The sequence below is a fragment of the Artemia franciscana genome, chromosome 7 (genome assembly GCF_032884065.1).
Source record: "Artemia franciscana chromosome 7, ASM3288406v1, whole genome shotgun sequence".
Taxonomy (NCBI): domain Eukaryota; kingdom Metazoa; phylum Arthropoda; class Branchiopoda; order Anostraca; family Artemiidae; genus Artemia; species Artemia franciscana.
In genome coordinates, this window is record NC_088869.1 from 24751832 (window position 1) to 24775925 (window position 24094).

The 24094-nt window shown below is 35.4% G+C and overlaps 1 protein-coding gene across 1 annotated transcript in view; it reads right to left on the minus strand.

Moving 5' to 3' along the window:
• The window catches only part of LOC136029036 (uncharacterized), a 57695-nt gene extending 35870 nt beyond the window's left edge, over positions 1-21825 (minus strand). Inside the window, exons 1-3 of the mRNA XM_065707071.1 lie at positions 21719-21825; positions 16337-16494; positions 13365-13536 (exon numbers count right to left, since the gene is read on the minus strand). Coding sequence (XP_065563143.1) covers positions 13365-13536; positions 16337-16494; positions 21719-21788 — 400 coding nt within the window. The 5' untranslated portion in view covers positions 21789-21825. The remainder of the gene's footprint in view (positions 1-13364; positions 13537-16336; positions 16495-21718) is intronic.
• Positions 21826-24094: the final 2269 nt, after the last annotated feature.

Consider the following 24094-nt stretch of genomic DNA (forward strand, 5'->3'; position numbering starts at 1 on the left):
CTACTTGGGATTTATTAGAGAAATGGTATCAGATATACCTCTTAAACTTTAAAAGTTCTCTCATTGCTAAAGAAATTAGAGCTTATCCTTTGCTCGTTTCTAAGTGGTGGTGTTAGAAAGTTGGCCTCCGGCAAAAAAGTCAACTTTTGAACTAAGACAGATAGAATTTTTTTTCCAATGACAATCGATAGACCTTGATGAGCTGATCAAAGTATATGTCATCCATTTTTTGTTACAAAAATTCCTTCATGACATACACCAGTTTGAAAGTTTCAAGGGGTTGACAACTTCAGTGGTAAGGTACACACTTGAACCAAAAATAGGCCGATACCAATTGTGAGATATGTAGGGGACTTCCAAGCAACAGTCGATTATTAGCTTATAATCATCTTTGGCAATGAGGGGTTTGCAACTTTTGCTGATTGGTGTACCTATTATCTGTTTCTGGTGTAATTGATGGTAAGAACAACTTGGTTCCCGATTGTAAGACATGTAGGGGAGTTGTAAGTAATAATCGGCTGTTAGGCTACAATGACTTCAGCGACAAGGGGTTTGCAACTTTTGCTAGTTGGTGTACCCATTATTTATTTCCGGTGAACTTGGATGTATAGCCTATCCCGGGAGAGGGACTTGTAAGTAAGAATCGGTTGCTAGAGGAGGCTCACGAGGGGCTACAGCTTTGTGCAAATTGGTACACATCTATGGAATCAGGGACCCATAAATTTCCTGTAATGACTCGCCATCCAATAATAAGCGATCCTGGATGGCGAGTCATTACAGGAAATTTATGGGTCCCTGATGATATTTTGATCCTGAAAAGTTACAGATAGCTTTATAATACCAACTAGATTACATAAGATAATGTTCCAAGTTTCCATCCGTCACGATGTCTACGATTGAAAAGGATAAAGTTCAACCGGCTGCAAAGTGACATTTAGGGGCCTAGTAAGTAATAATCGGCTGTTAGTGTGGACCTCGAGCCGGATTGATGAATATGACATTATATTTTGGAAAGCTCCGTACGACTCTTGCCTGGGGCCAAAAAGGATGGTTTTTGCTTGTCCTCGAGCCAGAGCCTATGGTGTGCAAAGAATAAAGTTCAACTGGCTGCAAAGTCAATTTAGTCCCTTCTTCCAATATTTTTTTTTTCAACCCTGAGGAATAGCCTTTGATCATCTGATTACTGATTGTGTTATTCTTTGTCTCTCACGGAAGAGGGACTTGTAAGCAAGAATGGGTTGCTAGAGGAGGTTCATGAGTGGCTACAAATTTGTGCAAATTGGTGCACATCTATGGTATTTGATCCTGAAAAGTTACGGATAGCTTTATAATACCAACTAGATTATATAAGATAATGTTCCAGGTTTCCATCCGTCACGATGTCTACGATTGAAAAGGATAAAGTTCAACTGGCTGCAAACTCAATTTAGTCCCTTTTTCCGATATTCTTTTGCTGTTGTTTTTTCAACGCTGAAGAATTTGATCATGTGATTACTGATTGTGTTCTTCTTTGAATATGCCGTTTTGAAAGCTTTGATAGTTTTGACAACTTCAGCATTTAACCGATAGCGAAGAAACAAAACCAAAGTGTTGCTCTCGCAACACTTTAATCGGCAAAGCCGGACAAAGGTTGCCGCAACACTTCACGTTGCCCAGGCAACGTAGGTCTAGTTTCACTTCAAATTCTAATATAATAGTTTACTTCTAAATCCTGAGCATAATAATGCACTAACTGTCTTTAAGGCCTCGGAGAAGTGACAAAATTCTTAAAACTTCTTGCAGCTTAAGGTGGACCCCGTAAGTCTGTAACTCTATCGGAGAAGCTACACTGCACAACAGAATAGTTTTCTGGACGGAGAGTTTTATTTACTTAGAAGTTTTAGGAAATGAATATATTGATCGTCTAATGAAGATGAAATGAAGACGGAGACAACAATTGGAGTTACAGTGGCTGCTTTATATTTACTAACTTTCTAATCTCACAACAAAAACTGAAGAAGCTCGAACAATTGTTGCTCCTTTAACCAGTAATATGTGCCATAAAATCCTTGTTGGATAAGAGAAGAGGATTGCTGATGAGCCAAGGTATGCAAGAACGGACTGTTGGAAAAATATAGTTTTGTTTTTTGTCCCCAATCTTTTGAGGCCTTGGTTCATTTTCCCATTTTTTGAACCAGACCCTTTCTTCTAAGGCCTGCAGAGAGAGGATCATGGCGACTCTGAGGTCAGTTCTCCTACCTTTCCTTTGAATTAGCGTAAGAATCAAATAAAATATGAAATATTGCTGACAATTATACAGCCTTGAAGGCTACACGAATTGAAAACCCCATTTGGAATTGCAGGTTAAGAAATACAGTTAAGAAATTACATTTCAATAGAACTTTTAAAATATGGATTAAGTTGTTTTTTTTTGTCATGGTATGAAGAAAAAGGCGTCAGAACTCCTGTGTTAGAAAAAAGTCAAACTAGCAGAACGGGAAGAGGACTTAGGAGGAAGTCCCTTGGCTGTTTTGAACTAAAAACACCACAAACGTTGATTAACAGAGCCACACAAACACCTATTGTTTATTGGATTGAAAAATCTTCAATTTCGTATTTGAATCTCTGAAGAATATTTAAATGCTTTAGGTAAAAGATTTATTAATTGAAACTACTTTTCAAGTTAATTTTCTTAAGACATTAAAATCTTCTAAGCCAAAACATTAATTTTCACCTTCATAAAATAGACCACCATTCAGAAGACACCTCAGTCACTGCACCATAATAACCTTGCATGAAATTAGTCTGGAGTCCTTTGATTGCCGTGACCAAATTTCTGATACTCGAAAGTTGGACTTAACGTGTAGGCAGTGGAAACCAGGATAGATTTTTGAATTCCTTGAGATAGTTTTAACCAGAATGTTGAAGGTAAAGTGATAAAACCTCATCATTTTCAAAGTACACCGCCCCAAAAGTATTCATGGTCGGTGCTCAACCGTTCAAAAAATGTTCCTTTTTTGCCGAATGTGAAACCAGTTCTGACACTAGACACAACACTAGACGTTTGGATAATTAGTTTTGAAGCCATATAAGTAGTGGGGGTATTATGAATCCTTCGTGCATCCCCTCCCTTCGATTCCTGGTATTGTTCCTTTTTGCTACTGGATATTTGGCAAATGCTTTGTAGAGCACACAGGTTTTCCCAATGTCATTACCAGGCTACGCAACAGTGCTTACATTTTACGCTTCGCGCAAAGATGGCTGTTATGTTAGAGTTTAGCAAGTGCTATTATTTATTTGTAAAACTTTAAATGCAGATGATGTAAGTTGTTCCTAGACATAATACATTTTGTTCAAGATGTTTTTTCAAGACGTTTTTCTTCAAGACATTTTTCTTCAAGATGTTTTTGAAGACGTTTGAAGAGGTTTTTAACCTTTTTTCTGCAAAAAATATTTTTCAACACTTTCAAAGACGTGTTTTAGGCCTTTATTCTTCAAGGTGTTTTTTTTCTTAAGATGTTTTTCAGGATTTTTTTTTTCAAGACTTTTCAGGGCATTTCTCAAGACGCTGGTCAAGCTGGGAACCACCGCAAGCCAAAACAAATGACCGTATTACCCTCTAAGGACGTTAGTTTAAGGTATACTTATGTAAATTCAAACGACAATGTGCATGACATAGTTTTGAGGGTCGAAGAAACTTGTTTTAGTAGGACTTACGCAAGACTTGTTTTGGCTCATGACCCCTTTGTAACCCAACCACAAAGGTTTATTCTTTATTTGACCTACATAAGAGTTTGTTTATGTGCAGGGTTTTACGCTTCACTACACAAAAGTCTCATGTATACTACGGGCCAGGTAGGTTTTTCCGTTACATGCCTTAAGCAAGAGTTTATTGAACCACTTAACGGGTAGTGGAAAATGTAGTTCCTTCGTTTCTTCATGGTTTAGAATTTGCATACAATCAAGAAGAGTTATCAGCACAACCAATTACAAAAAAGATTTCATCCACGCATTTGTATGTATAGAAAGTCTTGGGATGAGGGTGGGCCCTACCATGATAGGGCCTCACTCCGTACAATATGTTATATGCACGCGCGTGTGTGTATGTGTGTATGTGTTTTTGTGTATGTGTGTGTTTGTGCGTGTTTGTGTGTGTGTGTGTGTGTGTATGTGTGTGTATGTGTGTATGTGTGTGTGTGTTTGTGTGTGTGTGTGTGTATCTCTGTACCTTCTCTGTATGTTTGTATGTGACTATGTGTGTATCTCTCTCTTTGTGTCTGACCGTCTGTTCGTCTATCTGTGTGTGTGTGGATTTATCTCTCTGTACGCTTTTGCGTCCGACAATCTGTTTGTCTTTCTGTGTGACGGTGTGTTTGTGGGTCTCTCTCTGTGTACCTTTGTGTCTGACCTTCTGTTTGTCTATCTTTATGTCTGTCTCTCTATTTGTATGGTTATAACTGTGTGTACGTGATTTTCTCTGTTTGCCTGTGTTTAGGACTGTTCGTTTGTCTGTCTTGTGTCTGTCTCTGTGTGTCAGTGTGTCTAACCTCTGTTTTTCTGTATTTGTGACTGTCTGTGTATATTTGTGTGTGTGTGTTTTGTGTTTTGTGTTTGTGTATGGATCTTTCTATCTCTATGTGTGTCTCTTAGTGTGGAGTTTCATAAACATCCTATTCATCTCTCTCAGACTTTGGTAAAAACCCTTTTAACCTATCTAAAACTCTAGTAGACCCCCTTGAGCCCCTTAGTAGGACCTATATATCTGAAAATACCTCTTCTTGTATCTCTGACTTATAAGTCAACATTCTTAAAGTTGGAGTTGCTAGCGTACCCTAAAAATAATTAAAGACTATCAAAGTAATGCAATTAAATATTTTTATTGAAATAATGTACAATATTACATATTATTAATATCATCATAAGAAAATGAATGATTCACATCTATTTCATAAAATAGTTTATCCTGTATTCTCTTGAGATGGCACTTATTCCATTTCGTTTTTAATACACAACTTTTAACATGGTCTCACCTACAACCTCGTCACACATTTCATCATTGCTATTATTGTGTTAAATGAGTGTATATGTTGGTAAACTACCGATGATACTAGTAATATTTGCAGGCCCGTTGCTTTTCATCGATTCAACTTTAAATTCTTTTATTGTATTATCTGCTAACGCCATTTTTATTTTCCTTGTGATTCTATAGTCTATTATCACATTATTTTTGCATAGTTTGCAGGTCCGGCACATAGACAAGATATGGCTTGTGATGTTTTTGGATCAGTAGGCCTTTTTTCCATTTTCTTTCATTTGAATACTAGCACCAGGAAGATGGCGATATGATCTATCAACGGTTATAGTGTTACCAGAATCATAAGTAAGAAGTTGGCCCTCGTCATCAACTATTAGTTTCAGGCTTGGGATTATCGTTGAACACTAACTTCTCTGGAAATGACAATCTCGAATATATACACCGTCATAAGAGCCAAGTTTTTTGATACTCCAAATTCATTTAATCTCTCACTGTTACGACAACGGACGCTTACATTTCCAATAAGATCTCCTTTATTTCTTGTTTCATAGTTTGAAAATTTATCTTTGTCAGCATTCAACGCTAGGATAACTCTATCAAGTACACACACTTTCTTGATGTGTGTCACCTTCACTTTTAAAAAAGATATAAATGTGTTTCCTTCCACTGCACCATTAATACTGATCGACAACATACAATAAACTAACTACTGTACATGACCTGCCACAAAGCACCACTGTTGTAGCCGCATTAAAAAATCCAAAAAGTATGTTCATCCCTAACCCCCTCACCTCAAAAAAATAAAAGAAAGGAGAGTATACTCAAATTCAAGTTGATAAGATTTTGTATGGGAAATCAACAACTAAAACCTCACCACTCCCCCTATAAAAAAAAATTATTGTGGATATAATAATCACTTTTTCATCATGTCAAAAATGTACTAAAATTTTATCCGGAAATATTTTTCCTTTGTAAAAACCACTTTACAGCTAATGAACTGTTTCACATGGTCGGGTAATTTTTCGATCAAAGGGTATATTTTGACAAGTGGTATTCGAAGTAATTACGCATAATGCATCCAAAGCTACTACTACAACTACTAACAACTACGAACGCTCCTCCTCCATCCCAATCTATTCAAAGCCTCCCTCTTTACACCCTGCCAGGAAGTTACCACTTCCTTTATATTTTTCTTTGTGACATACTCCCACCCCCAACGAGGACAGCCTACTTTTTATTTTGTCCAAGACAGATGCCCAAAAAGGACAATCTTCGGCTACCTTTCATCCTTCGTCTGCAGAGTGTGCCCTAGCCATCTCAACCTTTCGCTCATTATAGTCCTAGAAAGTGGAATTCAACCACACTTCTCGTAAAGCCTACTATTTGAAATACGGTCAGTCAGCCGGGTATCAAGAAAAATCTATTGGCAATTTCCTTAGAAAACATCTAGCAAATCTCCATCCGCTTTTCGGAGTGCCCATGCTTCAGAACCATATTTGACCACTGTCGTCACTTTAGCTTCCAATATTCTAATATTGGCTTGAAGATTTATCATCCTATTATCCAGAACTTTTTTTGGCTGTGAAAAAAAACACCCTGAGTCTCGGCTATTCTACTTTTAACATTTTCACTGCTCCCACTGTCTTTACTAAAAATAGTATCAATGTAATTGAAGCTGCACACCTGATGAATCTTCTCGTTACCCAACGTCCCCTTTTCTTCTTCACTTATTCTTAGCCTTAGTGACTTAGTCTTCTTAATATTAATTTTCAAACTTATTCTAGCACCCTGAACTCGCAAAAACTCCAAGAATTCATTCATTATGCCCACACTTTCATCTAGGATGCTTAAATTGTCATCAGAATGTATATCCGGGAGAGTTTTTCCTCCCCATTGGGTTCCGTGGTCTCCCATTGCCTTTCTTGTTTTCCTTAACACAAAGTCCACCAAAATGATCAATATAAAGGTGTATAGAACACAAACCTGCTTAACTTTTGAAGTAATGGGACACAGCTAACCACAGCAGTTTTACTCTCTTACATAGCACTAATCAGTTTAATCTATTTGTCCAGTATGCTATGCAAGGATAAGACCTTCATTTAAGTTATTCTATAAAAAAATTGAACACTTCCTCATAATCTATAAAACTGAGGGCAAAAAGTGTTTGAGAATGCTGGAAATTCTCAATTATTAACCTAAGAGTGAAAATTTGGTCGACGCATCCTCTACCATTTCTAAAATCGCACTGGTCTTCTCTTAAAACATTGTCTATAGAGACCAGACCAATGCCTCAATAATTACTACACTCACTCTCATCACCTTTCTGATACGGTGGTTTAATTTAGGTTTTCGTAAATTCGCTCCGAGGCAATTGGTCTTTATTTGAGCGAATATACTTTGTAAAATGTGAATATTTGTGAAATTTACTGAGACAAAAAATAAGCCACTGAAGGAAATATTGAAACAGAGATTTGTATAGGGGAAGGAAAGAGGGAAAGTAAAATCATTAGCAAGCATCTTGGCCCGTTGCATCTATGAGACTTTTGGGTAGTGAAGTGTAAAACCCTGCACATAAACAAACTCTTGTGTAGGCCAAATAACAGGAGAACCATTGTGGTCAGGTTACAAAGGCTTCTTGGACCAAAACAAGTCTTGCATAAGCCCAAACAAAACAAGTGTCTTTGACCCTCAGAACTAAGTCATTGACAAGGTTGTTTGAATTTATATAAGTGAATATTTGACTAACGTCCTGAGGGGGTTCTAAGATCATTGTTTACTTACAGGGTTTCCCGCTTGACTAGTGTGTTGGGAAATGCCCCAAAGAAACAAGTCTTAAAAAACATCTTTAAGTATGTCTTGTAAAGTCTTGAAAAATAAATCTTGAAAACATCTTGATAAAAACATCTTTAAAAAAAGGGCTAAAATTGTCATGAAACGTGTTTAAAAAAATCTTGAAGAACAAGTATTAGGAACGTCTTGGAACGTATCTAAAAATGTCTTGAAGAAAAATGTCTTGAAGGAAAAGGTCTTGAAACGTCTTCAAAAAAAGATCTTTAAAAAATGTCTTTTGTCTAGCAAAAACCTACATCACCTACATTGACGTTTGCAAAAGTAAAGAATAGCACCTGCTAGACTATAATGCTACAGCCACCTGTGCGTGAAACTTAAAATGTAAACACTGTTGCATAAGCCAGGTAATAACACTGGGAAGACCTGTGTGCTCTACTAAACATTCGCCAAATATCCAGTAACTTAAAAAAGTGCTGGTGCCGGGAATCGAAGGGAGGGAGGGCTCATAGGATCCTTAATGCCCCTAATTCTCATATACTGAACTTAAAGATGTTCTCGCTGACTTCAAATATCATGATGAAAACAATTATCGTGTTACTGCAGTAAAAAGCATTTCAATCGACCAGTAATTGAATTTGCAAGATCACGAGAATAGAATGAAAGACCGAGAAATCTTGAGATCATTTGCCCAGGCTATCCCATTTTGTAGTTTTCATGAGCTAGGTCTTTGGGGTGCTCATAGAAAAAAAGGATTTCCTTACAAATGGTGTTGAAAATGGGTTTATTCAGAGGGTTCTTGCCACTGATGATGGATTGCAGAAACACAAAATTGCGGGATCATTTGTAGGGAATGTCGTTTGAGATGGAATTTTTAATAGAGAGAAAATTGTGAAGTGTTTCGATATTGGCTAATGAGATGAGTGATGTAACTTCAAAAAAAACAGCTTGTTCTTGTCTCGTTCGTTTCTGTGACAATCGTAAAATCGAAGGAAGTTTTTTTTGCGTTTCGACACTGCATATGAATTGACTGGCGTAGGTCTTGCAAAGTGGATTATTAGACTATGCTTAAGGTTTTGAAAACACATGAACAAATTAGCTGGAGTTTTCTTTGATGGAGGTAGTTACATGTTCGGTTCTTCCAAGGGCACCCAAGCATAGATACTAAAGCAGTATACGCCTGCTATTACAAAAAAGCTGAGATACGAAAGCAGTGCACACTTGTTATACAAAAAAGCAAAAGCTCCTTCGCTTTTGTGACACATGGTAGGCTGAGAGGCATGACAACACTGTCACATTTCTGGAGTTTCCCTCTACTGTTGTTGGAGTAATGGATATCTTTGTTTACAAACAGTCTGATTCAGCTGTGATAGCGAAAACCAACTCCTTAGTAGAAGCCATGACCAAGTTCAGCTTATTTTTCCTTCTGATTCTTGTTAAAAAAGTGAGCTCGATTCTGCTTTCAACTTCTGTTTCCAAGCAGGAGGAAAATTTAGATCTACTTACCTACTGTGGACAAAGCAATCTATACAGCTCTTTATTAAAAATCTAATGAAAGTGAATTTTCCTTCTTTTTTTAGAAAAGTAGTCTAGGCAGCTGAAAGGGGTAGAACAACCACCTTAATACCCAGACATCAACGCCAGTGGCTCTCCTCTTGAGGCGCTTCTTTTCTTACACTTATCTTTTTCTCTCTCTTTTTTTGTCTTTTCCCCATACCTCGAGCTTCTATGTGAATAACTTGGTATGAGATTTATTAACCACCAAGCAACACCATTTGAAATCCTGCTTCTGTTCTGTTTTTTCTGAGACTAGCCTCTTCGCTGATCTAATTTTCTGGCAAGCTAAAATAAAGGTCTATAGACGAGTCTCATCATCTCGATAAAGTTTCTGAATTTCTTAGTGCATGCGATAACCGCTTTTATCCAACTCTGCTTTCACTCTTGATTGTCTTCTCCCTGTTACCACAATGCCTGCAAAGCGTTCATTTAGCACACTAAAGCAGCTTAAAACATGCTTCTAAAATGAGACAAGGGATGGCAGGTTGAATGGTCTTGTACAAGCATTTACAATACTTATGATTGTTGTGCATATTTTGTGTATAATATATAATGTTATATATATAATGTATATATATAATGTATACATGTGTGGAATTTTATATATAAAGTTTTTTTTAAATAATACCGAAAGATCCTGCTCCCTCTCCAAGGAATCACTTTTCTCTACGAAAAATTCCTACATGAAAAGATCCTCCAACGTAACGCCCTCAAAATATATATGTATACGTCCCAATTACAATACTATTCGTAAAAAATGGGGCGAAATTCATAGCATGCAGCCCTTCCCCAGGGACTCTTGGGGGTCAGGTAATCTTCTAAGACATCGTTACTAGATCTCTTGACTATGCTGAATAAAATGCCAATCTCAAAATTTTGATTGGACGACTTTGAGGAAAAAGGACGTGGGAGGGGGGCTATATGCCCTCCGATCTTTTTAATCAATTAAAAAAGGACGTTCAATTTCCGGTCAAATAGAACCTCTCCAGATCTTTTAGGATCACTAGTTTGATATGATCACCCCTAGGGAAGACAAAAAAAGATACATAAACACGCATCTCCCCCCCCCCTCTTTTTCAAAAACTGGCCTAATTTCCAAAGGGTTGTAAATTTTGATGGGTAATAATTAAACGTAATTTTATACAGTGTGAATAACCATCAAAATTCGATTATTTTTATGTATGTATGGTTATCAAGATCTATGCTTTAGAGTTTTGTTTACAATTTAGCCGCATCGCTTATTCCTTGCGTTAACAAGAACAGTTTGAAAAAGACAAAAACTGAAACAATAAAAATGACAAATGAAGCTCAAAAGCCATTAAAACGAAACGTATTATACATAAAATGATCAATACAAAATTCCTAAAATTTTGTAGAATAGACTGCACAAACAGCATGTTCAGAATCAACCAAATAAACTTTACACAATAAATTGCAGAAGAGAAAGAGAAGAAAGAAAGAGGGGGAGGGTATTTACTTACTTATCATTAAATTGTCCATCGGGGTGCGAGGGGGTCTCTTACTCTTTTTGGGTTATTTATTTGTGGGAAAGGGGTTTTAGGGTGGAGGAAAGAGGTGGGTGAGGTTTGAATAGAGGGATATCATAAGAAAAAATTAAATATGTTCTGGAGCTATGAAAAGCACTAGTGGCAAAACAGGCTAAATTTTGTTCTCCTTTTGTCAAATGTAGCCAGATGGGCTCTGTGAAAGAGGGAGATATAAGGACCTTAATCCTCCTTAGGCATCATTGTTAGACTGCCTTTATACAGGTGCTTCTATTTCTTCCTTTCTTTTTTTCTAGTTTCAGGCAAAGGTGACTTAAAATCCGTAGATTTGTTGGTCGACTCAAAAATACTTTTTTTTAGAGAATCGGAAAACATTTGTTCAATGCTAAAGAAGCCTAATATATCATTCGTAATTTACCTATACTCGTAGCCTTGTTGAAAGTGGTACATGAGAATTCTCAACGAAATTTAACAATATACCTTCAACTTTGAACATAGCTAGGGAAGTCGCAAGTAATTCAAGTTTGTATTTCTAACGTGTTCACAGAGAAACAGAATAAATCCGACTAAATATCCAGTATTTATATTGTACATACCCTTTTTTATACCCCATACTTGATAATGCCGCCTGTAGACATACCATTCCTGAATAAGGATTAAATAAAAAAAAACTAATTTTTTTAGCTGAAAGTAAGGCGCGACATTAAAACTTAAAACGAACAGAAATTACTCCGTATATGAAATGAGTTGTCCCCTCCGCAATCCCTTGGTCTTTACGCTAAAGCTTTTAATTGTTTTAAAAAGTAGAATTATGGCAAAGAGTCAAACTTTAGCGTAAAGAACGAGGGATTGCGGAGGGGACAACCCATTTCATATACGGAGTAATTTCTGTTCGTTTTAACTTTTAATGTCGCTCCTTACTTTCAGCTAAAAAAATTAGTTTTTTTTATTTAATTTCTGAACATTTTTGAATTAATGCATGTTTGGTTTTGTCTCTCCGCACATTAATTATTAAAATGAAATTTGTATATTAATTCTTTTTTTGGATAAATGGCTTTCTCTTAGTTTTGATCAGACGATTTTGAGAAATAAGGGGTGGAGAAGGAGGCCTAGTTGCCCTCCAATTTTTCGGTTACTTAAAAAGGCAACTAGAACTTTTAATTTTTAATGAACGTTTTTATTAGTAAAAAATATACGTAACTTAAGAATTAACTTACGTAACAAACTTTCATAATCTTATATTTTTATTATGTATACGAGGGGGTTTGTACCCTCGTTAATACCTCGCTCTTTACACTAAATCGTAAGTTTTGTCCCGATTCTTTAAGAATGACCACTGAATCAGAAAGGCCGTAGAATAAATAGTTGAAATTACAAAAAAAAAAATTTAGCATAAAGAGCGAGGTATTTATCTCCTCCTAAATACCTCGCTCTTTATGCTAAAGTATTTTTAGAACCCCTCATATGCGTAATAATCTCTGTTCGTTTTACGATGACCCCTGGGAAAAAGGTACGATGACCCCTGGGAAAAAGAAAAAAAAAACAAATAAACACGCACCAGTGATTTGTCTTCTGGCAAAAATACAAAATTCCACATTTTTGAGATAGGAGCTTGAAACTTCTACAGCAGGTTTCTCTGATACGCCGAATCTGATGGTGTCATTTTCGTTAAGATTCTACGACTTTTAGGGGGTGTTTCCCCCTATTTTCTTAAATAACGCAAATTTTCTCAGGCTCGTAACTTTTGATGGGTAAGACTAAACTTGATGAAACTTATATATTTAAAATCTGCATTAAAATGCGATTCTTTTGATGTAGCTATTGATATCAAAATTTTTCAATTTTTTAGAATTTTGGTTACTATTGAGCCGGGTCGCTCCTTACTACAGTTCGTTACCACGAACTGTTTGAAAAGTAAAACCGGTGTCAAATTCTAATCTTTCTCTTTACTTTCACTTCAAAGGCTACTTTTTTTGTTGATTCAACATGGTTCAAATGTCTGCAATCCGAACTGTATTAGCCTGGGCTATTTATTTTCTAAATTAATGACATAAACCTTTTAGATTTGATAAACCAAAATACGCTTAGAAATCAGTTATAGAAACCGCTTAGAAATCGGTAATTTTAGGTTTGATTAACCAAAGTACGCTTAGAAATCGGTAATAATTAAAATAAATTTGTAGCTGTAGAGGCACATCTCTTTTTTATCTAAAAATTCCTTGGAGATTAAGCGTATTAATAAGAGTAAAATTATAGACAGCGAAATTTAGGAAATTAAACTTTTAGAGGTGAAGGATATGGGTAATTAAATAGATATGGCTCTCATCTTAAAAGTTATAAATAACAATTAAATAGCTTATTTTTGATAAAGTATTTCTCTCATGACTAATGGATAAACTATAAAATATAATTAGAACTGAAGATACAATGAAAATGGACTAAAAAGAAGGTATTTTTCGTTATTCATATGTTCACATTGCAACACAGTAATAAAATCTTACCAGAATGATATTTAATTCCAGCACCATTATGTTTACGCTCATTATCCTCATGCTTCAGACCACTTTTAATCGGTAAAATAACGTCAAAACTGATCTTGGAACTTTGGATATCACTATCCGAACTAAGCAGTATGATATCATTAGTTAAAATGTCCCTACTGAGATATGGCTCCTGAAAAATATAAATCGTCAATATTAGAGAACGACAGAAAAACACATTTATTGAAAAGCCTGTCATGTAACTATACAGAAATAATAAAGACAATGTAAATAAAACAAACCCCCATAAGGAAAAGGAAAAAAAATATAAAACATACAAAAAAAAATTGAATTAACAAAAACCATGGAAGAATCAAGAGATCAACAGGGTTTCGTCTTTTTCCCTTAAAACAAAATCGACCCAACTGAAAAAAGAGAAAAAATGAACCGTTTTTGTTGTTCATTTAATTATTTTCGATAGTTCATCTTCTCTTCCTTCTTTGGAAACGTGACATCAAAAATCGTCTATACATAAAATTTAATGTCTAGTCCTACTTAGGAACTGGCAACATTTAGTATTTATTGCACGATTAATCAAATTTATTGAAAGTTTGCAGAAAAAGCCTATATAAACTATCAATTCTAGCTTCAAGCTTCTGTAATAAACCATTTGAATTTTTGTGTGTTTATTTTTTTTTCATTTTGAGAAAATACATCTCCGGATAAAAATTTTCTTTATGGTAAAATTGCCAACCTCTTAAAGGTTTAGCTACCTGTTATATTGCCTAAGGCACCGTTTGACAGTTAATCACAATCACAAGATGGATCACTGTTTTCGCAAGAAAATAGATGGCATTGTAAAATGTATTAAAAAACATGCAAGAAATATAATTACTCGTACTTCCACTTTATTTTCTTAGTGTTTAATCAAGGACAGAAAATTACGATTCTTTTTTATACATTCTTAATCCACTAATTTGAATTTTTAAGTTATTTTACTTGAAGTTAACTATTATATAAACCAAAACATTAAATAGATTAAAGATCATGATAGATCCAAGATACTTTTTTTAGTTTACATGCCAGCGCTTATTTAGCTATAGAGAAGTTACGACCACATTTCATACATGATATGAGAGAAGAAAACACTTGGAGGTCATATAAAACAAATAAGTAGACAAACGCATCTCGCTTTCAAACGACTGGAAAATACACAGGGAAGGATATGACTTTAGATGAAGACAGTCATCGGCCTAGGGTCTACGGATTCTCAACATCATTAAACCGGACCACTTCTCTCATCACACCATCTAGGTCACATGTGTAGCAAACCTATGCCTTGTGCTTAGGTTGGATAACTAAATTTTTGTTTTTGGTAATTAAAACATAGCTCTTGTTTGAAAACATAATTACAATAAGAAAAGGGGCCAAATTCTAAGAGCATACCAGTGATGCTCTTTTCTGTACTTGGGTGTACTTTTTTTGTGTTATCTGATAGGGTATATGTTTTTTCCTATATAGATCTAAATCATACTGTGGCATTCCATTGGTCATATGGAGAGTAACCGTTTTCGACACTAAGATCCCAACAGTAGGTCCTAAGATCATTCAACATGTTTTCTTTGATGAGATGGGGAATAATATGTCATATAAGACTCTTTAAGCGATAGGCGTTTAGGCTTAGTGGTTGACGCGCTGTGTTGGGAATCTTTTGTCCGAAGGGCACGGGTTCTATCTCTAGCGTGACTCGTTATTTGGTTTGGGATGACGGTCAATGGCGGGACTCTTTAAACTCAGCCAGAGTTGACCCTGCTCTAAATGAGTACCCGGAGAAATCAGGGAAAGGTAAGCAGGAAGGGTGTGCAAAAGTAAAGGATGGCTGGCCCCATCTTGCACTTCCTGGCTGAAGGGGCACGAAACTGATATCAGCATCACCAGTTTGGACGTTGAGGGTCTAGTACCGTCATACTTACTACTACTATTTTAAGTGATCCTTACAAAAACAGAGTAAAACTATGAAATTGATTAGCTGATTATTCCTAGAATCACACTTTATACGGAGGCCAAAAATTTATTATCCTGTTTTGTATAGAGAGCTAATTTATATTAAGAATCGATAAAAAGCTTAAAAAAAAGAAATTCGAATGTACAAAAAAGGTGATGTTTTTTGTTACAGGTGAGATATTTAGATCCTTACTTTTAACAGGCAGTTTTTATATGAACTTTAAGTGATACTTACGAATAAATAGTAAAAATAAAAGATTGAATGAACAGGTTGATCTTAGAATTAAAGTTTAGAGGAATGCTAAGTGTTGCTTTCTTCTAACAGAAATCTAGATTTTCTGTTAAAGCCCAATAAATCCGCTCAAAACAGAAATTTTTAATGTGCAAGAAAGGGTCTTATTTCCAATTGCAAGTCTTACTATTAGATTCTTTTTCTTTAATTAGCAATAGTGCAAATAATTTTAAGAGTGCTGTAAATAAAATTTTTAAAATACAAAAAAAAATAAATAAGGAGCTGGTTTGACTAAAAATCCTTCTATTGGAAAACAGCCAGCACGGAGGCATTTAACGGCAAAACATATGTTTGAGCATTTACATTTAATAGGTTTATTATAGTTGTGGGTATAAAACGGTTACACCTTCGGAAATTTTTGACTAAGATAAAAGAGCGAATTTTAAAAGTTGCTCGTTTATTATAAAAAAAGTAAAACCTATAAATCTATTGAGCATTTTAAAGTTCAAAAGTATTTGAAGGATAAGTTTATGTTAGTATTATGTTTTACAAACAATTACCTGTTACCAGACATAGCGAAAAAATGTAATTTTTAATAAACGATCTTATAAGTTACCGAAAAAAAAGCAACCAACTATTTAGGGAACTAAATCCCTAAATATCTTTGAGAGTAAAATTTCTTTACCTTTACTAATAAAAGAAAATCGTCTATGATCTAAGTTTATTTTTTATCTTGACTTCAAGTTTGAATACATACCATACCACTACTAGCCTCGCCACTTCTTTTTTCGGCATTACTGATGATTTCATGTAGATTGAACGAGAAGGGTCTAGAACTGTCGAAATATTTCGCATTTTCGCTGTTCCTGCTAGTCCTACCTCTAGGTGAATATTCTTCTCTTGAAGTTTTGAATTCTGTATAAAAACAAAGAATAAATACTTAGAGGTATACCAAAGTTATTTCCTACCCTAATACTGTGTTTAGTCTAAAGTATACAGCTTGCTTCAACAGGGACCAAAACTAAGGAAGACAATTTTGATACGAATATGAACTCAAGAGAATCTCACTTTCCCAACAAATTACTTTTACAATAATCGTAAGAAAAATTGAACAATCTCAGGACAAGAGAATATAACCCCAAAAGAGGGTGATGACTTTAACAAAACTATGCCGTCAAATTCAGTAAATCCAGATACTCTTTGCCGGATATTTTATGTTCCCATGTATAAAAATTCGACCGAAGCATCTGAGATATGCAATTACTTTACTACTACTACTACTACTACTACTACTACGACTACTACTACTACTACTACTACTACTACTACTACTACTACTACTACTACTACTACTAACAATAATAATAATAATAATAATAATAATAATAATAATAATAACTCACTGCAGCACCATGCCGCCTGAGGTCAAAACAATGGAAAATCAAAACAGTTAGCCTCCTTGTTTTAGAGGCTGTATGGCAACGCATTCTTTCTTGAGCATATATACGTACCGTCCATAGAAACCAAACAGGTATCTATACTATAACAGTTTTGAAGCCCAAAAAGGTTTTCTTCGGGGAACGTTTTTCAATTCCTCCTGGGAGTTTCTTCAGATCCCTAGAGCATACATCACCTAGCCCTCATTTACTTGAAAAATGTTTTTGGATGTTTAGTATTCGATGTTAAGGATTAAGAGTGACAGCTCACCACAACCCCCCCCCCCTTCCTCCTTAATGGAGGAACAGTTTTAGAGTAACATAAAAAAGATATTATCATTTGTCTTACCTGCATAAAGAGAGACAGGTTAGTAGGCATCCACAAGGAGTAAACTTTGTTTCGTGACTCCCCTCCCTTGAAAAAGTTGAAATATTATGAACTTGTGAGCTATTTTTGGTATTGAACCCATCTTTAAAAACTGATGTTAAAGCTGTCTCACTAGTGAGTTTCATTTTTGAAGCACTGTTATGCAAAATATAGCCTTTAGCCGAAAGAGTGGGGAAGGAAGGGTTGAAATAAAATTAAAGAGTTGTGTTAACCTTCGTATGTCTGGAATAGCTTTTTGTCGACTGAATTTTAAATATTGCTCTTTACTATCATTGAAAATCTTGCTTGGCTCTTCACTTAATTAGAGGTAACGCTCTACCATTGCCGACGCTAAAAGACCATGTGCCTTCAATGTATTATTCCCTTGTTTGCTTTTTTCAAGCCGCTTCGTATGGATTGTGTGATCGCACAAATTTTCCGGGGCGTTTCATTTCATCAGAAATTAAAAATTCTAATGAGCTTTTTAAAAGTCAGATTAGCTTGGAGGTCATCCAGCCGGACTTCCGAGGCCCTTTTTGGTCATCAGCCCCCTCTTAACTCTCCAAGACATCCAATTGGAATTTCAAGATCTCCATTTTGCTTAAAAATGTAAAAACCCTAACAAACATGCATCCGGGACTGATATAACCCTCCTGGCCCAGGGACAAACACTGTGAATAATACAAATCGCAAATTGTTCACGCAGATGTGTCATAATGAAAAAAGCGACCTCTTTGATTGCTTCAGAGATCGCCCTCCAAAAAAAATGACCGATCTCCAATTTAAAATGATCAAATACCTTTGTTATTAGACGAGGGAGGTGGTCCAGAAAGGGGCCAAGAAACTGAGTGTCCTTGATTAGTTTAAAACTTCTAGCCATCAGCCAAGGGGAATTTTACGCACAAAAAATGTTTGGGGACAAGCCCCCCCCCCTCAGAAAATAGATCCCAAACAGGAGTCAAATATATTATCTCTTGTGACTGAAAACCAAAATATTTAAGTCCTTGTGTTAAATGAACTTTAATGCAGAAGTAGAAATAGGACAAAAATATTGATTCCCTCGAAACGGGGCCAAAAAAGGTCCGAATTTTTTTTCCTAGCTACTTTTTACAGAATGGATGTTCTTAAAAACTTGCAAGGGGGCTTTTTCTATAAGAAATTGAAACTCTAAAACACTCTGCAAGGACCAAAAATGGTTCTAAGGTAACCATTCTACAGTTTGTGCCCTTTACTGCTTTCCATGATGTTGGGTCAAAATTTGAGATATTAATTATGTCTGGGAACGTCAAAAAGCCTAATAAGCATGCCTCCAGGGTTGACATCAACCCCACAGCCCCATGGAAATGGCCCTAAATTATGTAAATTATTTGATGTTCACAGTTAGGCTCCAGTAGAAAAGGAGGCCATGACAGGTCTTGGCTCTCCGATTAGCCAATGGCTCCTAGAGGTTATCAGTAAGACCAAGATTTCAGGAGTTGCCCAAGAGTATACTCTGTAAACGACATTAGTACCTGAGCATATAAAAAGAAGCAATGTGCACCTAAATATCACGGGAATTCCTTGAGGATCGGTTTGAAACTTTCAGAGAAATTGGGTGGAGGGGTGTCAAAAGTGGGCTCAATTTTTGGGCTATGCAAGAGGGGCATATGTAATTCAGATGACATTGCCTGTACAAAGGTCAACAACTTTTTTTAATATCTTTGGAAAAACTTGGGAATGAATTTTGAATTTACAGAGATCTTTGGAGAAAAGGATTGGAGAAAGAGAGACAAAGCGCTCAAAATTTTTTAGAAGGGGAAGGGAAAGGGGCTAAAATTAAAACTATTATTTAATTATTTGAGACGAATATCACAGCAATAGCTGAACAATCGCTCGTCGAAACAGTGCATAGACTCAGTGCTTATGAAGTTGGAGGGAGACGAGGGTGGAGGGTGTTTAGGGTCCAGAAACCTGTATCTATGTAAACTAAGGTGTGTTCAGCATTTTACTACGCACCTGCTATTTAGCTATGATTTGAATTTAAAAATTTTAGAGGAAGTTAAAGGTTTAGAAATGAGCTATTTACATAATTTCACGGTCTTGTCCAAGAATATGAACGCATGTGTAAGGCTAAAATTACTATTTCCGCTTCGTAGTTTTAATTAGTAAATTCATAAGTGCTTGAATATAAACATTGATGGAAATCAAACATAATGTGCGGGAAACGTGCATTTAATATGTTTTATTCATCTTACCAAAAACATTCCCTATGTGATACATGTGCAATCAAGGATCAAAAGCCCTGTAGTGACATAGCATGGGCCTAGGTCCCTATTCCTGGGCCACTGGACTTATTTTCCAGTCGCTGGATTAAATTCTTACGTTTGCTACTCCTTCCATGAACTTAACGTGACTTAGGAAAAAAAATAGACTAAAATAGCTTAAAGGGTTCGTCTGATTTTAGAATTTGTTCTCTTGTTGAACTCTAATTTTGGCTCAACGCGATAAAATTGAGAAAAAGTGGAATCCAAGTATTTTACTTGAAGGGGAATTAAAAGTAGATTAAAGTTCATTTCTAATTGGAACGGTATAGAATTTTGGCGATTATAGCCTTTTCTTAGCAATTTTCTCAAAATCGGGAGCTAAAATAATCGGACTTCCCGCTCGACACCTCAAAATGAGAGAGGGAGAGGGGGATGTATTCTAAAAGGGATCTTTCACATTATAGTTAAATTTTTCTGACGAAATACTCGAAATCCTCAGGCAAAGAAAAAGTTACAAAGTCAGTACTAAAGAGGGAATTTCAAGGTTTTCAATTCTCCCTCCCCTATATTCCATTTAGTTCCCCATATCACGAAGAGGAGGCTGTATGGAAACTCACATAGTTCATGGAGGGTTCAAATGAAACCTCCTTCTCCCAATCTGTCTTCATTGTCGTAAAATATGAAGGGATATAGTAGATCATATGGTCTGGTAAGTTATTACTTAAATACACTTTTCGATAATTTCGACAACAAAATTTACATTAGACTAAAACCATTAGAAAAATGTGACAGCATGAGCTTGAAATAATTAAAAATAATAAACAACTGACAAGGAAAGCTCTTAGGTATAAAATGGCATATGGTATAAATGGTAAAAGGTATAATGGTATAAAAGCTACTAGGTGACGTAACATGAAAATGATAAAGATCCAATTTAGCATAAAGTAGGTAAAAAATTAAAGCAATCACTTTCTTTATTTTTGGTAAGTCTAAAAAAATAGAAAAATAAACTAACCATGAGTAAACTTACTTCCATAAAATTGCATTTTGTCAAACAGTTCGTGGCAACGAACTGTAAGTAAGGAGCAACACGGCTCAATAGTAACCAAAACTCTAAAAAAACGGTAGTGTTACCCATAAAAGGCTACAAGCCTGAGAAACTTTGCCTGATTTTCTAAAAAGGGGTAAAATACCCTCTAAAAGTCAAGGAATCTTTATTAAAAGCAAACCATCAGATTCAGCACATCAGAGAACCATACTGTAGAGGTTTCAAGTTCCTATCTGCAGAAATATGGAATTTGTATTTTTAGCCAGAGTATGATCACGGATGCGTGTCTATTTGTTTGTTGGTTGTTTGTTTTTTGTTTTTTTCAGGGGTGATCGTATCTAATCAATGATCCCAAAACATTTTTTTTCAATGTTCCCAAGAACATGGAAAGTTCTGGTGCCCTATTTAACTCCCTAAAAACATTGGAGGGCAACTAGCCCCCTTCCCATTCCTCTTTTTCCCAAAAATCGTCTGATAAAAATTTTGAGATAGCTATTTTGTTCAGCATAGTATAAACGTCCGAAAACTGTGCCAAGTTATAGATGTGCTCATTGTTTACTTATAGTATTTGTTATTGGGAAGTAAACAGACCCTTTTTAGGAGGGGGATTTTGTGTATAGGCTGGTTTTTCATGGGGAAAAGTTTCATTGGGGAGGGAAATTTCTGGGGTAAACTTTCCAGGTGAGATTTTATTCAGGGTGGATTTGACAGAACTCCTGTACGATTTATTTTTATTTGCTCCTAACGCTAAACTTTGACTTTTGATCCCTATTTTTTTAAACTACTCCTGAAGCACAAGGGCCGTTTAATTAGAATAGGAAGTTTTTTTAAGTACTAAAAACTTTAGCGTGAACAGCAAGGTACTGAGGAGGGACAACCTTTTCAAATACGAAATAATTTCTGTCTAATTTTTAATGTAGCTCCTTAGTTTCAGTTGATTTTTTTTTTCAATTCAATTTTGAACAAAGTTTGGTTTGGTTTTCAATTATGTTATCGAAAGAAAAGCTTTGAGCACGATGATTGTCAAAATATCTAAAGAGCTTACCAAAAGTAGCTAACCCCTTGACAAAACACGCCTCAATCATAATGTAAACAATCACAAAAGAACGACCCATTCTTTCATTAACGGAAGGAAACGACTGACTAAATCCAGTGAAAGCATTTCATTTCATAGCTCAAGGAGAACCTGCTGCATCAAAAATGAGCTGATTTAATTAAGGCCAAAAGGGACTCTTTTTTACAACCAATTTAGACTGTGATTTAGAAAATCATTTATAAGAGATGGGGTGATTAGATAAGGTTTTGTCGTAAATAATTAATATTGAAAAGATGGGATTCAAATTCTTAGACAAAAATAGTATTCGCGAATTACAATTATGTTTTAAATTTGCCATTTCAAAAAAGAAGGAAATACTAATAGGATGGGACGACAAAACCCGAACTTCCCTAGCAAGGTTGTATCCATTTCTTTAGGGGGTGTTTGTGAAAAATAAACTTGACATAACGTATAATTAAAATGTTTAAATACGTTTTTGTTGCTTTTTTACAAGTTGACTAAAATTTCAGGGGGAACCACACCCGGTAACCCTCCCCCTTGGATACGGCCTTAGATTCCCTGGATACGACCTGGATATTACAATTGAGTTCTGGTAATAAGATCGCTTTAAGATAGCGAAAAAACTGTTCATCCCCCTCACTTTCAAAATACTATCAGATATAAACATAAAAAGTACTGATTTTTCTATTATTTATTGCCTTTTAAGTATCTTAAAGCTTTACAAGACTTCGTCCTTCAGGAAGATTATACGAGGAAAAATTATGCCTGTAATGCCCAATTTAGACTATGAAAGGATAGAGTTTGGAGGTCCGCTTCTGGAATTACCCCTCCCAAAATATGGAAAGTTACGTGTAAACTACGAACTGTGCAGTATATCATGCCCCTGAGGTACGGATAAAAGCATTGAACAGAGTTTGTTGGCAAAGAAGCGTGCACAGTAGAATTGTCCTCCGGCGGTTTGTACCAAAATTGTAATCTTGTCTTTATTGACTCTTGCAGCCACTAGAATTGGGAAAATAGAGAAACTTAAGATCAGGATAATAACATTTGGAATTGTAAAAAGGCTTATGTTACCCAAGCCCCTCTCCCTGAAGTTCTTAAAGAAGGCACAAAACCTAATGTATTTTTCAGAATTTGGAAAAGATAAAATTTGCTGTTTTTCCATTCTTTTTTCAATAAAAACCCAGTATAAAACATAAAATCGCAAAGAAAAGAAGAAAACAAGGATAAAAAACCGCCAGTGAAAAATTTAAAAAATAAGTTTTATTCTGCACAAAGGACCGCCAAGCGGAGGTCTTGGCCGAAATATTTGTATAATTTTTCAACTTTTTCACTGGCTGTTTATTGTCCTAGTTTTCATCTTTTCTTTGCAATTTTATGTTTTATCGTGACTAGACAGTGTTGTCTCAGAAATTATTTGAGAACACAATAATATAATCTTGTCCACAATCTTGGAAGGAGGCAATCACCTAGGCCAACTTTTGTAAGCTAGTAAGCGTTCATAGCTTATATGCAAAATTGCAAATCTAAGAGTTTATTAACAAAATGCTTGGGTTATTTCCTTACATTTATAAAAGGTTTTATTAGAATTTTCTTAGAACTTGATCCAATATTTTCTATGTAATAACCAATCTCATTCTGTGGTTTAGAATCGATCAAAATTTAATCCAGCAGTCACTCAAAATTTCACGAATAAAAGCCGACGGGCTAATGCAAATATCGAAATAGTAAAAATAATGAATAAATAAACTTTTTATCAGCACACATAGATTTAAATAAAAATAGGCTTCACTGCCTCACAATTTCTAACATGCTCCATACATACTATGAAGAACTTCCCAAGCAACCTAATCGTATCATACAAATGTAATTTTTATCCCACACTAAAAACTTTATGCAATAACAGATGAGACATTTTTCCCACAGCATCTATATTGCATGCCAAGTACAAGTAAATTGTTTCAAATAAGAGGCTGTTAGAGGTTAAATCCCCATTGATCAGAAAGATCTATCAAGAAAAGTGGAAATTTTGCCCTAAGCGTTCCATCCTACTCCAATAACTGGTGTTCAGTAATAAAGCAATGTGTAACCACTAGTAAAACCGTAAGCGATGCACATTTTATGTAGTAGCGCTTGGTTTTGTATACAGCATTTTTTTTTTTCAGTTTGCTTGTTAAAACGTAGGGCTTATTATTTTATTTTATTGATAACAGTAATTATCTTTATTGTCTGTAATAAAAAGTTCAATTCCTGTTGCAGTAAAATGAGATTCTTTGTTTAGTCTCTTAATTCTCGTATCTCGCAATTTTTTTTCTTGTCTTCTTTCTCTTGCTCTAATCAACTTATTCCAAAAAAGTGATGCTA